General features: G+C 44.7%; 1 protein-coding gene across 1 annotated transcript in view; it reads left to right on the plus strand.

Moving 5' to 3' along the window:
* The window catches only part of LOC310782182 (NACHT, LRR and PYD domains-containing protein 3-like), a gene marked incomplete at its 3' end in the record, with an annotated part of 169,613 nt that overhangs the window by 22,879 nt on the left and 133,900 nt on the right, over window positions 1-12,834 (plus strand). The window contains exon 2 of the mRNA XM_083642868.1: window positions 2,414-2,577. Within this exon, the coding sequence (XP_083498994.1) occupies window positions 2,414-2,577 (164 nt within the window). The remainder of the gene's footprint in view (window positions 1-2,413; window positions 2,578-12,834) is intronic.

A 12,834-nucleotide genomic window follows, 5' to 3' on the forward strand; every position in this document is an offset into this window, starting at 1 on the left:
TGTATGTGACATCTATGGACCAAGTGTCTGTCAATAAAGGATTGATTGATATATAAAATAAAGATAATATTTTGCAATTAGTCTGAACTGCACTTTTTTACCTGCTCTGAGCCCTGGATTATAACCAAATCCAGTCCCTTTTGCAAGTTTTAAAAAGCTGCAATTTGACGGCAACCACTTTTTGGCAATCACCTTTTGGGACAATATGTATTGATAACATCAAACAGGGACACTACAGCGGCCCATGAACATGCCTTTTCTACAAGCATGATAGGGAGTAAACAGGTTAATTCATATTGTCACCAAAACACACTTTGGATCATAACTTGAACCTACTGATCTGATTTTGTGAATCATCAACGGTTATCATTCACATATATGCTCAGGTACCTAATGGCTATTAGAGTTCACAATATGTAGCCAAGCTGTGTGTAATGGCTCTGGCTCACTGTATATAGGCCTAAACGTCCCTCTTTGATGTTACCTATATATATTAGGGAAGCACAAAAATGTGGACCAAAGCAGCTCAGCAGGCAAAATAGAATATAAGGCGAAAAAAGGAGCTACTTGGAGTTTGAAAATAATATTTAATGAGAAGTAATTGTATCTGCATACTGCAAAGAGGCTGTATGAAACCTGACGAAGACCAACGGTTGAAACGAGTTGCGTTTTTGTGTTTGCCCGTATCAAATTGAAGATGTATTCTGGTTTGTAACTCTTTGCAGTACGCAGATTAGGGGTGGGCGATATGGCAAAAAAAACATATCACGATTTTTTTCAGGCAGGATCACGATCCACGATCTTATCACGATTCTTTTTCATATTGGTTTTTACGACTATTTTGCAAGTTACTGAACAGTACAAGTACAACCAAACTAATTCCAGGGTTCGTACGGCCATGAGAAACCTAGAAAACTCATGGAAATTAAAAATACAATTTGTTTTATAAATATTTTCATGTCATTAATTTACGCCGAGTTTCCAATAATTCATGTGCTAAAAAAGAATGTTCACAAGCATGCAAACACTATCTATAGTATCTATCTATATATCTATCTATCTATCTATCCATCCATCTATGTCTTGGTTCACTGTTATTTATACAGTAGGTTTGGGCGAAGGGACGAATATATTGGCTATCTGCGATTGAGTTGCGTGATTGTCATTTGTCAATTTGCTAATTTAATGGAGAGAGAGAGAGACCGACAGACAGAGCGTGGGGACAGAGCAGAGACATGCGGCTCAACACACACACACACACACACACACAGCATTGAGCTTTAAGCAGTGAGAGAGAGGCGGGGGGGAAGAAAATAAGGTGGAGCAGAAACGCGCTCTCCTGAGAATACAAGGCAGCAGGATGAGGGCAGATTAGGAGCAAATATGCGTCCTCGCATTTAAAATAACTGCCAAGTCCGACTGAAGCAAATTAAACTCAAACTATCAAAAATAGCAGCCGAGATTCAGACACTTTTTGCGCGAGTTCCACTCTATCTGCCTGTTTGTCTCTCTGCCAGTGCCGCATGTCTGTTTAGTGTGCGTGTGTGTGTGTGGCATGTAATTTTTAACGCTGTTCATTGTAACGAGCAGAGCGTGTGTTTAGGCTATCGTCCGGCTCCATCCCCAAATTATTTAACGCTATTTTTAACGTCCCTGGGGTGACGGGAGGTCCTTGTCAAGGCAAGCCCTGGTTAAGTGTGTGTGTGTGTGTGTGTGTGTGTGTGTGTGTGTCAAACCAACTACCCCTCCGCTCCGTGTTGTCATGCTGCTGCACTTTGCAAAGTGAAAAGGGGGAGGGGAGGAAAACTTGGGAAGCGTCTTTCACACATAGAAATGCAACTGATAGAATGTGCACTGCGTGTAGCGCGATTCTAACGATCTGTCTGGAAAGGCCGATCGTGGAGCCATTCTGATCGTGAACGATCTAAGATCGTCATATCGCCCACCCCTAATGCAGATACAATTACTTCTCACCTATATATATTACAAATCTGTGCACATGGTTTACTAATCCATTGGCACAGTTAAGGGAGTAAATTCTGATAAAACCATGCCCACTGTTTTACTATAGTGTTTTTGTATCAGGTGACCCCTGGGGGCCTCCACAGTTCTCCTTATTGCACTATGTTTATAGATTAATAATGCTGCTGTGTTGCATTTACTCATTTAGCACAGAAATGTGCCAATTGCTTTCGTTCTTGTCAATGGACTAGTTTTATAGAGAAATAGTAAAATAACTGGTGCGATGGTGCAATGTGCCGCGCCGCCCGCCGCCGCACAACACTCCGCTGTGCCGCCCTCCGCTGCGGTATCTCTCTTTTTTCACCTGTTGTATGTATCTACAGGTACATACATATAAATGTGCATCTGATTGATTATGACTAACGGCCATTTTCTCTTCTGTCATCAACAGCAGCTCCTGTCCGTAAACCCTCCATCTCTGAACATTGTGAAGCTGATTTGTCCGCCTGTGTTCTGATCTGTGTGACAAACACCCCAGAGGCTGAACCAGTCACTTACACCTGGAGGAAAGGCAACACAAAGGACTTACCCATGCGCTACATGTTTATTACAAAGGTACAACTACAGCAGAGCTAGTGTTTGTCCCCGTCTTTTTGGCTGATTCGTTCTGACCATGTGTGAGTTAATTCATGTCCACTAGCAGTGGGGTAATTTCAGCCAAACCCAAGGTATGGCAAGGGATGGAAGGGTGTGTGTGTGGGGGGGGGGGGGGGGGGTTGGGGGGTTGGGTCTTATGGGTGAAATTGGAAATTAGTTGTCAATTTTGGTGACTTGTTTCTATTTAATTCACTTTCACTTATATGACAATAAGTATACCCTAGGGTTGAGGAAGTAACTGGTATTTGTTGGTAGCCTATGGAAATTGTAGCCTGACAGATAATCCTTTGTTGTTGCAGGTTTGTTTATTTATTAAATTAACTGGGTTTAACTACATCATCCTAAATAACCTACATTAGCATGAACGGTATTGATATCTTCATCATCTAGTCAGGTTAACTATGTTTTTTCGTATTTTCTTTTCCCGAGATTTGCAAAACTATGCATTTTTGGAATCGGCAGAGTATGGACAGTCCTTGAAACTTGGTATGTAGCCATTTGGGATGGCGATTTTTATTTATTTATTAGGACGCAGTCTGGATAGATTGGCCTCCATCTTGAAAATTTTGAAAAAGATTTGAAAATCTTCTCCCCCAACCGTAAGTCCAAATAACACTAAAATCGGCATGGATGGTCGATGGACATGCCCAAACAAAGTTATCATTTTTGGTTTCACATTTGGTTCTACAACAATGTGGTTTTTTTTAGTGGCCATATTGAAAATCTAAAATGGTGGCCATGCAGGTGTCTGTGCAAATGCCAACATTGGTTTTCACACTCTCCATGCTTTAACGATTCCAAAAATGTATAGTTTTGCAAATCTCCCAAAATTTTTAACTGATTTGTCAACATAGTGAACCGGACTAATCATCATCATCATCAATTGTCTAGGTAGGCGGGCGGGATTTGTTAGTCACAATTTGTGTGATGTCATAAATGAAGTGACATCATCAGTGATGTCATAAATCAATGAATCAATCTAAATCAAGTTATGCTAATATAAGTGTCAAACACAGCTTACTGCCTATGTCTCCTAAAGGGATACGCCAACATTTTGGGAGATGCACCTATTTGCCATATTGCCGACAGTAAATGTAGAATGTGGATGCCTGTATCGTCACTGTGCCTGCCCTACAAAGAGCGGTACAGCCCTCGCTACTACTTACTAATAATAATAATAATAATTGATTTTATTTGTATAGCACACTTTCAAATCAAAACTGACATCTCAAGGTGCTTCACAAGAGAAAATACAAGCACACACAATAAAAATAAAAATAAAAACACTTAAATAGAGGATTAAAAACAGGCCCTAGTGGAACGTAGTGTGAAAAAGGTGGGTCTTTAGGCTGCTTTTGAAGGCAGCAAGGGAGTCCGAGGCCCGGATGGAACCTGGGAGCAGATTCCACAGGCGTGGCCCCAGTGCACAAGCAGTTGCGCTACCTTTAACAACAGGCAACGGACTATATGAAGGTGATTGTTTCTGCAGTGACAGTTCCTCCTCTCTCTCATACACGCACACACACACACACACACACACACACACACACTAGGGGTGTGCCGAAAAATCGTTTCTTAGATGCATCGCGATTCAAATCGATGCAAAATGTTCGATTATCGATTACTTTTCCTGACCACAGAAACAGAGCCGTAGCGCCCGGAACGAAAAAAGCCGGCCGGACAGTTTTAAGGGACGGACTCATAAGACCGACTGTAGACAGAGAAAATGGCGGCGGCAGCTAACGCGCTAGCTCTGACTGAGCGTCAGATTCACCCATCTGGGTTAAAATCCACCGTGTGGAGGCAATTCGGGTTTTATGAACATGAAGGCAGAACGACGATTGACAGAAGCTACTCCGTGTGTAAGACGTGTAAAACACGAATCAAGTACAGTGGCAACACCACGAACATGAGGCAGCACCTCACGCATTTCCATCCCGGGTGGGAGGAGGAGAAGACGCTGGTTGTTGCTACTGCTAACCAACCTAACTATGTCACGGTAACGGCACACTTCTCATAAGTCACAACGACTGGGAGCTGGTGAGTTATGTCCTCCAGACAAGAGTGATGACTGAGAGCCACACGGGTGCACAGAATAAACAGAATAAGCTATTTTTGTATTAATCCTGCCAGTACAGAAATCTGTGAAAACAGCAGAATAAGCTATTTGTTTTTTATATTAATCCTAAATCTGTGAAAACAGCAGAGAATTTTCGTTAAAAGAAAATAAGTCTTATTTCTAAAGGGACTTTATTTAAAATAATCTCACCTGTAATTTGTTGTGAATAAGAGCAGCTTTTTGTTGTGGGAAATGTTTTGGATGTATTGTTTGGTCGGATTGATCTAAATAAAAGATAATGGAGGTAAATTTGTTTGTTTACTTTAATTAATGGATACTGACAAAGAAATCCTGTATGGGGAAAAAGATACTGACAAAGAAATCCTGTATGGGGAAAAAGATGCATCGAAAATCGTGATTAATCGTAATAATCGTAATAATCGTTTAATCATCGAATCGTAGCACCCTGAATCCGAATCGTGAGGTGCCTAAGGTGGCACACCCCTAACACACACACACACACAGCGTTGAGCTTTAAGCAGTGAGAGAGAGGCGGGGGGGGGAGAAAATAAGCTAGAGCAGAAAGAAACACACACAAAGAGAAACATATCCACGTCATCAACAATAAACTACTAATAGGCACAGCAAGATACCTAATTATAGACATGAGAACAGATTGAAAGATTCTTGGGCCAAAAATGCAAGTGAATAAAAATGTGTCTCTTTTTCTAGCCTTAGTTTGTAACGTTAGCCAGCTAACATAGAGTAACTAACTAGCCGGTCAGCTAACGTAAACACAAGCCATGCTTGTCAACCTGGGTGGCGAGCAAACACCGCGCCAGCTATAAAAACAAAACAAAACTTAACGTTTGATAAACTAAACAAACTATCTGCTGGGAGATTAACATTTCCACACTTCATAACGCAACACGCATGGGTCTAATAATGTAACGTTAGTTTGCCTATCGAGTTTTATAGTAGCATAACGCTAAGTTAATTAACCCAGCTGAGCTCCCTTCACCCGGCATCATCTATGCATCCAACATGTTTTCGTTTCAGGTGTGGTACTTCCGTACCATGCAAGATCGACTTTGCAGAGTTTGCAGGTAACTTTTTAGTTTTAGTTAACGTGAAGTGCTCCCATATTTTTGATGATTTGGGGGATCGGTGGTTTTCTCCTCAGCCATGTTTCAACTTGTTGTTGCTCTTGCTGCACACGCCGCTCAGGAAAGCGAGTGACGTGGTACGCTCCGCGACAGTGGGGTGTGACGTAGCCAGCTCTGCACCTCAGCAACTAAGGTCGCTTACACATGTAAGCTGGTGGACTCGGTGCGATTCGGGGGGGTGAATTTGCAACATTCATTTGGTTCGGTTCGCTTTCACACAGCAATTTGTCACAAGCCACCAAACTTTCTGAACAATGTCACGTGGTCGAAACAGTCACTCGTCTATTGGACAGAATAGAGAAGGGAAATCTCTCCTCTCTTCAGCTGGCTTCTAGCCTGGCTGTGGGCTGACTGAACAATACAAGTGAATCCACAAAACACGGACATGGAGCAACACCACCTGCGATATTGGGATTTCTGGTTTTACTATCAAATAATTATTTAACAAGAATGTGCCCAATATGAGCAGCAGATGAGGCAGCAAGCTGTTGAATATTTCATTCTACAGATGAGAGTAGCTTACGTACCGAAGGAGATAGGCAAACCGGGGCCAGCTGTTGATAAATGTGATGTTGTTATGACGACGTATGTCACGACGCAGCGCAGGTACTGTACACGTGTGCACGCCGGAGTGTTTGTTTTGCTCCCTTCTCCCGTCTTCTACTCATGATGCACTGCATGAGTGCATGAGATGCACTGGTGCTCTTGTGTTTAGTCCGGGTTGCTTTCACACAACAAACGAACCGCGCCAGGGTTCACTGGAAGCGAACCGAGACCCACGTTTTCAAGCGCGCCAGAGTTTGTTTGTTTGTTCCGCAACAGAGTTCGTTTGCGCTTTCACACCATCCCAAACGAACCGAACTATCCGAGGAAACGAACTCTGGCGCGGTTAAAGCGGACTAAACAGCTTATATGTGAAAGCGACCTTAGCTGCAGTCAACTGTTTTGCAAACAAAACAGACGGCTCTGCTGGCCAACTAATCGTGACCCAACGAATCAATAATGACATTCGTGGCCAACAAATTTAATAATCGATTTTATCGATGAGTTGTTGCAGCCCTACAACTTAGTTTAGCGCTACAATGGTAGTGAATGGTACAGCTGCCTACTCCCGTTCAGTCGCCCGAAATACACATTCCAACAGCGCCAGAAACACTCACATGTACATGTTGTGACTCGTGTACTCACCACGCAATGAAATAATAATCCAAAGTTAGGGACCGTTCGTTATTTAGAAGGGGGGGTCACTGGAGGGATTTGGTGTGCTCTGAAATAAAAAGCTGTGCCCCTTCCCTGATCAAAATATATTTTTCCTTGACCCTCCCCAAGTGATTTGAAAAATATGATTGACCCTCCCCAAACAATATTGTGGCGAGCTTGCGTGGAAGAATACAGACTGACACAGAGATCTTACTTTTAACCAAACATTTGCAGAAACTCCGGCCAGAGGTGATCGAACACACTAACAGTCTCAGTCGTGGTGGCTACATTGATAGTAAAACTAAACATTATCCTGGCCACACAAACATTGCCATTACCACATAATGCAATCAAAACAAGAGCACAACATCACTAAACCACGTTTTTAACTGTACAGTAACAAGCTTCCCACAAGAACATGAACTCCCATAATCCTTTGCGCTTCTTAGAGCAGAGCTGTCACCAATCAGAGCGACCACCTCCTCCGGTCACTACATAATGCTATTTTCGCTTGTGAAACAAACTTCAGTCTGTGTATATCTAATAATAAGAAAAAAAAACATTGCATGGATGCATAACTGGGACGTATCCTCAGTGATGTACCCTGGGGTCATAGGATGTTTCGGGTCTCGCAACATCATACACCCTCGCCCAGGTGACCCAGCTGGGGCTGGCCAAGCCCCAACTTACGTCCCAGTAGCTACCCACGGTCAGCCCTATAGGGAGGGTCGAAGGTGGTCACGCGGTCAGGGCCACTCAATCCGCTGCTCCGGAACTACTCTGCCGGGACCGGGGGAGGGGGAGGGCTCTGGTACGTAGAGGGACCGGGCTCTGTGGGTTGCCACCCGGCCGGGTTCCTCCCTCGTCTCACCAGGTCTACGACCTGTGCGCTGCACCAGACTCCCCTGCTCCAAACATCTCATTCCGAGGTGATGGTATCTTAGTGGACACCATGCAGTACCAGTAGTTGGTGGCACTGCAGTCTCCACTTGCGGCTTGAATGGCCCTCCTAAAAGGCCTCTCGTGGGTTGTTGGGCTTCTTCCTCACGGAAGACGCAGGCTGGGGAGCTAACCCATACTGCTACCCGGGTGCCGTCCCTGTTCCGGCTGTCAACTGGCTCTCCAGTAGTCACTAGTCTTTCCTGGTTGTCACGTAGTCTATTCCTATGAGTCACTGGCTAGGCCAGGCTAACTAATAAAGAAAAAAAAAACATTGCATGGATGCATAACTGGGACGTATCCTCAGTGATGTACCCTGGGGTCATAGGATGTTTCGGGTCTCGCAACATCATACACCCTCGCCCAGGTGACCCAGCCGGGGCTGGCCAAGCCCCAACTTACGTCCCAGTAGCTACCCACGGTCAGCCCTATAGGGAGGGTCGAAGGTGGTCACGCGGTCAGGGCCACTCAATCCGCTGCTCCGGAACTACTCTGCCGGGACCGGGGGAGGGGGAGGGCTCTGGTACGTAGAGGGACCGGGCTCTGTGAGTTGCCACCCGGCCGGGTTCCTCCCTCGTCTCACCAGGTCTACGACCTGTGCGCTGCACCAGACTCCCCCGCTCCAAACATCTCATTCCGAGGTGATGGTATCTTAGTGGACACCATGCAGTACCAGTACTTGGTGGCACTGCAGTCTCCACTTGCGGCTTGAATGGCCCTCCTAAAAGGCCTCTCGTGGGTTGTTGGGCTTCTTCCTCACGGAAGACGCAGGCTGGGGAGCTAACCCATACTGCTACCCGGGTGCCGTCCCTGTTCCGGCTGTCAACTGGCTCTCCAGTAGTCACTAGTCTTTCCTGGTTGTCACGTAGTCTATTCCTATGAGTCACTGGCTAGGCCAGGCTAACTAATAAAGAAAAAAAAACATCGCATGGATGCATAACTGGGATGTATCCTCAGTGATGTACCCTGGGGTCATAGGATGTTTCGGGTCTCGCAACATCATACACCCTCGCCCAGGTGACCCAGCCGGGGCTGGCCAAGCCCCACCTTACGTCCCAGTAGCTACCCACGGTCAGCCCTATAGGGAGGGTCGAAGGTGGTCACGCGGTCAGGGCCACTCAATCCGCTGCTCCGGAACTACTCTGCCGGGACCGGGGGAGGGGGAGGGCTCTGGTACGTAGAGGGACCGGGCTCTGTGGGTTGCCACCCGGCCGGGTTCCTCCCTCGTCTCACCAGGTCTACGACCTGTGCGCTGCACCAGACTCCCCCGCTCCAAACACCTCAATATTTGTGTTTAAATAGCGGTCAATGACTGATGGAAAAAAGTTTGCGGTTCTATTATTGTGGCGGACTCTCCACTCTCTGTTCCCCCTCTCTCTCTCTCACTCCCTCAGCAGACAGGCACAAAGCCACACATGTAAAATCTCCCAGCATGCATTGGGCTAATACATTTCGATAATAAATAGCATCCAAATTAGCCTAAATAGATAGAAAGGTAGATAGAAATAATGTTAACACAACATGCAATTGTAGAACATTTCAATATTGGACAAAATAAAATCTCGAAATCAAAACACAACCCTATGTGAAACATATATGTCATCCTGGTGGTATAAATATCCCTTGCAGACTTAACATAATTTAGGAGATGAGTGAGCCGTAACTCTAGAGCCCATATATATTTTGTGATGCCATGTCTGTTTGTTTGCTCGACTTTTCGTGCTGGAAATGTACTTCCATATTATCACCAGAAAAGCGCCACTGATTCGCCAGATACTGTACACGCCTACTGTCTGGATAGGCCAAGCACAAATATCGACAGATACGACCGCCAAAGAGAAACAATGCACTGGGACATACCAAACAGTTTGGACAGGAGGGGTGTAAATGAAGCAACTCAGTAGTTGTTGAAGTCCGAAAAGCAAACATTACACACACAAAAAAAGTTTATATATTTTTATCTAATCAAAATTGTATACCCCTCCCCTGGACTCAAATTAAAGAGAGTGTACCCTCCCTCAAACTAAATTTAAAACAAGATGACCCTCCCCTATTTTCCTCCAGTGGCCCCTTCCCTAAATAACGAACGGTCCCTTACTGGAAACGGTCATTTTCAAAGTAAATCCTCACACCCAGACCTGACAAAAATTAACCATAACTAACCAAGACTAAGTGAAGTTACTTCCTCGTTTGCCATGAGGTGCATGCGCTGTACTGATGACTGCACACAGCGCTACTACTACCACTAGTAATATCAGGGGATTAGCAAATGTGACAGCTCCTGGTGTTTCGACCCACAGAGGTCATTTTTCATTTTTTTACAGTTTATGAAACTGCAGACTGTCAGCTTTCAAATGATGTGTCACACATTGTAATCTGAAAAAAATTAAGAAGGTATGGTTATTTGAATGTTCACACTCCGAAAAGCAAGAGTCTGAGAAATCAGCCCTCAAAGTTGGAGGTTTTTCACGCCTAGGTAAGGGGGGAGTGGACATTAGCTCCTCATTTACATGAACCACTCCCAAACCATTTCAGCTCTCAGTCTCTGTCAGATGGATTGTGTGCACTACACAACCCAGTGGCAGTGACAAAAAGAAAACAAACTAGAAAAGTGCACTTGGTGGAGTGCAGATCTCCGCCAGGACCGCGTTTTCCCCCAAGCTGACCCATAGACCATGTGAGTGACGAGACATCGCTGGAATGCAATGTGTTAGTGAGTCTTGTCATACTGAGATGCTATTGTAAATCATATATTGATTATATGATTACCGTAAATTCCGGACTATAAGCCGCGGCTTTTTTCCCGTTTTTTGGCCTTTTTTGCCCCCTGCGGCTTAAATAACGGTGCGTCTTATCTATGGATTTTTCCAGCAAACGGCCACTCGGGAACCTCCAAAATCTATGGATGTTGGTATGAGGCAGAACGAGAGCAAGACAGACATTATGAGAGCGAGACCCTGATTGGATGATGTTGCAAAAAATGTGCCTCGCGACCTGATTGGAGCACTGTGCCACTACTCTCTCTCAGCCACTACGGTAAAACACCCTCCCTCCTCCCTCGCTCCGGGGGGAAAAAGGCAGCTATTGAGCTTGAAAGACAGTCTGAATCAAATTGAATGTAACATTCCCAATTCTATGTATTACATTCTAAAAAACTAACAGCAACATTTTGGAAGGCTAAGCCACACAACTAGCTCGTTGTAATCTAACATCATGCTTCAAAAGATGGAGAACTGGCTGTGTTACGACGATGGCGGCGAGAAGAAGAAGGAAAGAAGGAAATCGAGTAGCAGCACGTAACCTTGGCATCAGGGTGTTGACACAGAGAGCAGACGGCCGAGGTGCCGTTCAGATCCGACTGAAGGCTCAAGTTTGCCAGTGGATCCTGACAGCGTGGAGGAGTGTCAAAACATCCACGATTACCAACGGGTTCCGAAAGGCTGGACTGCTGCATGATGAAGAGGAGGACGCCGCCAGCTGAGGGCCTTCAGAGGCTGTTCGATTCCGACAGTGACGAAGAGGAGTTCGTTGGTTTTGAGAGCGACAACGAAGGAGAGAGGAGAGTGGCTGACGAAGCCACCCTGAGCCTGTTCGTTTCCGACACTGAAGATGAGGACTTTGGTGGTTTTAGTACGCAGGAAGAAGACGAAGATGAGGATTAATGACTTGACTTTTCTGGTTACAGCCGTGTACTGCACCTTAGCCTAAAAGATGAAGACGAGGATTAATGACTTTTCTGGTAGGCTGATTACCGTATATTTTAAGCAGCCGTGTTACTGCAACTTTAGGCTTACGCGCTTACTGTCGTGTTACAGGCACTTTATTTTGCACTTTAAAAAAAACACATTTAATTTAGCCATTGATATTGCCTCGTCAAGCGCTGTAAGCTTTGTTTTTTGTTATGGTACTACTGTAGGCTATAATGTAGATCAGTGGTTTTCAACCTTTTTCATGCCAAGGACCCCTAAATTTACACAGCACAGTACATGTTCTGTAGCTACTATTGCACTAAATGGTAACACTTGAATACGTTATGCAAATATGCAACTTGTTTTGTTGAAATGTTAATAAATGGGAGCTTCCCCAAACAGCCATCTCTTTCCCGACAATCCCCTCTGTGCACGAAGCCTTACATATGGTAATTAAACATCAAAACACCCGCGGCTTATAGACCGGTGCGGCTTATAGAAGAAAAAAATAGTCACCTTTGAAGGTGCGTCTTATAGACCGGTGCGCCTTATAGTCTGGAATTTACGGTATATATGTATTTTATATTATATGTTATATATTGATTGATTGATTGATTTTCTTTATTTAAGTGTCATGCTTCGAATGAAGCCCAGCCCACATGGGCTTACAGGACACTTTTACTGTTCATCATTTAAACAAACAATGATCAAAACATAAAACCAACAGAAAACACCCAAAATACATACAGTAAAGTTGTACAGCATGAAAACCACCACCTGAACCTACTTAAAGAGCTGCGCTTGCCTTCTATTCCAGGCCCTAGAGATAAAGTTAGCAGTCTATATGATTATATATAACATTAACAACACCGCACTCCATCCGGTTCCGAGCAGCACACTCCCAAAGTTTGAAGTCAATCGGATGAATGTTTCTCGAGATAAACTGCTTTTTGTGTTGCCAGTAGGTGGCACTGTTAAATTGCAAGAAATTCAGCACTGCACTACATTGAGTTCCCAGCAGCGCACTCCCCAAGTTTGAAGTCAATTGGATGAACGGGTTCTCAAGATAAACCACTTTTTGTGCTGGCAGTAGGTGGCGCTATGCCGAATTGCATGGAATTCAGCTTCCGGCACTCTGTTGCGTCCCCCTAAGCGCACTACC

Source organism: Poromitra crassiceps (assembly GCF_964638095.1).
Source record: "Poromitra crassiceps genome assembly, chromosome: 9".
NCBI lineage: Eukaryota > Metazoa > Chordata > Actinopteri > Beryciformes > Melamphaidae > Poromitra > Poromitra crassiceps.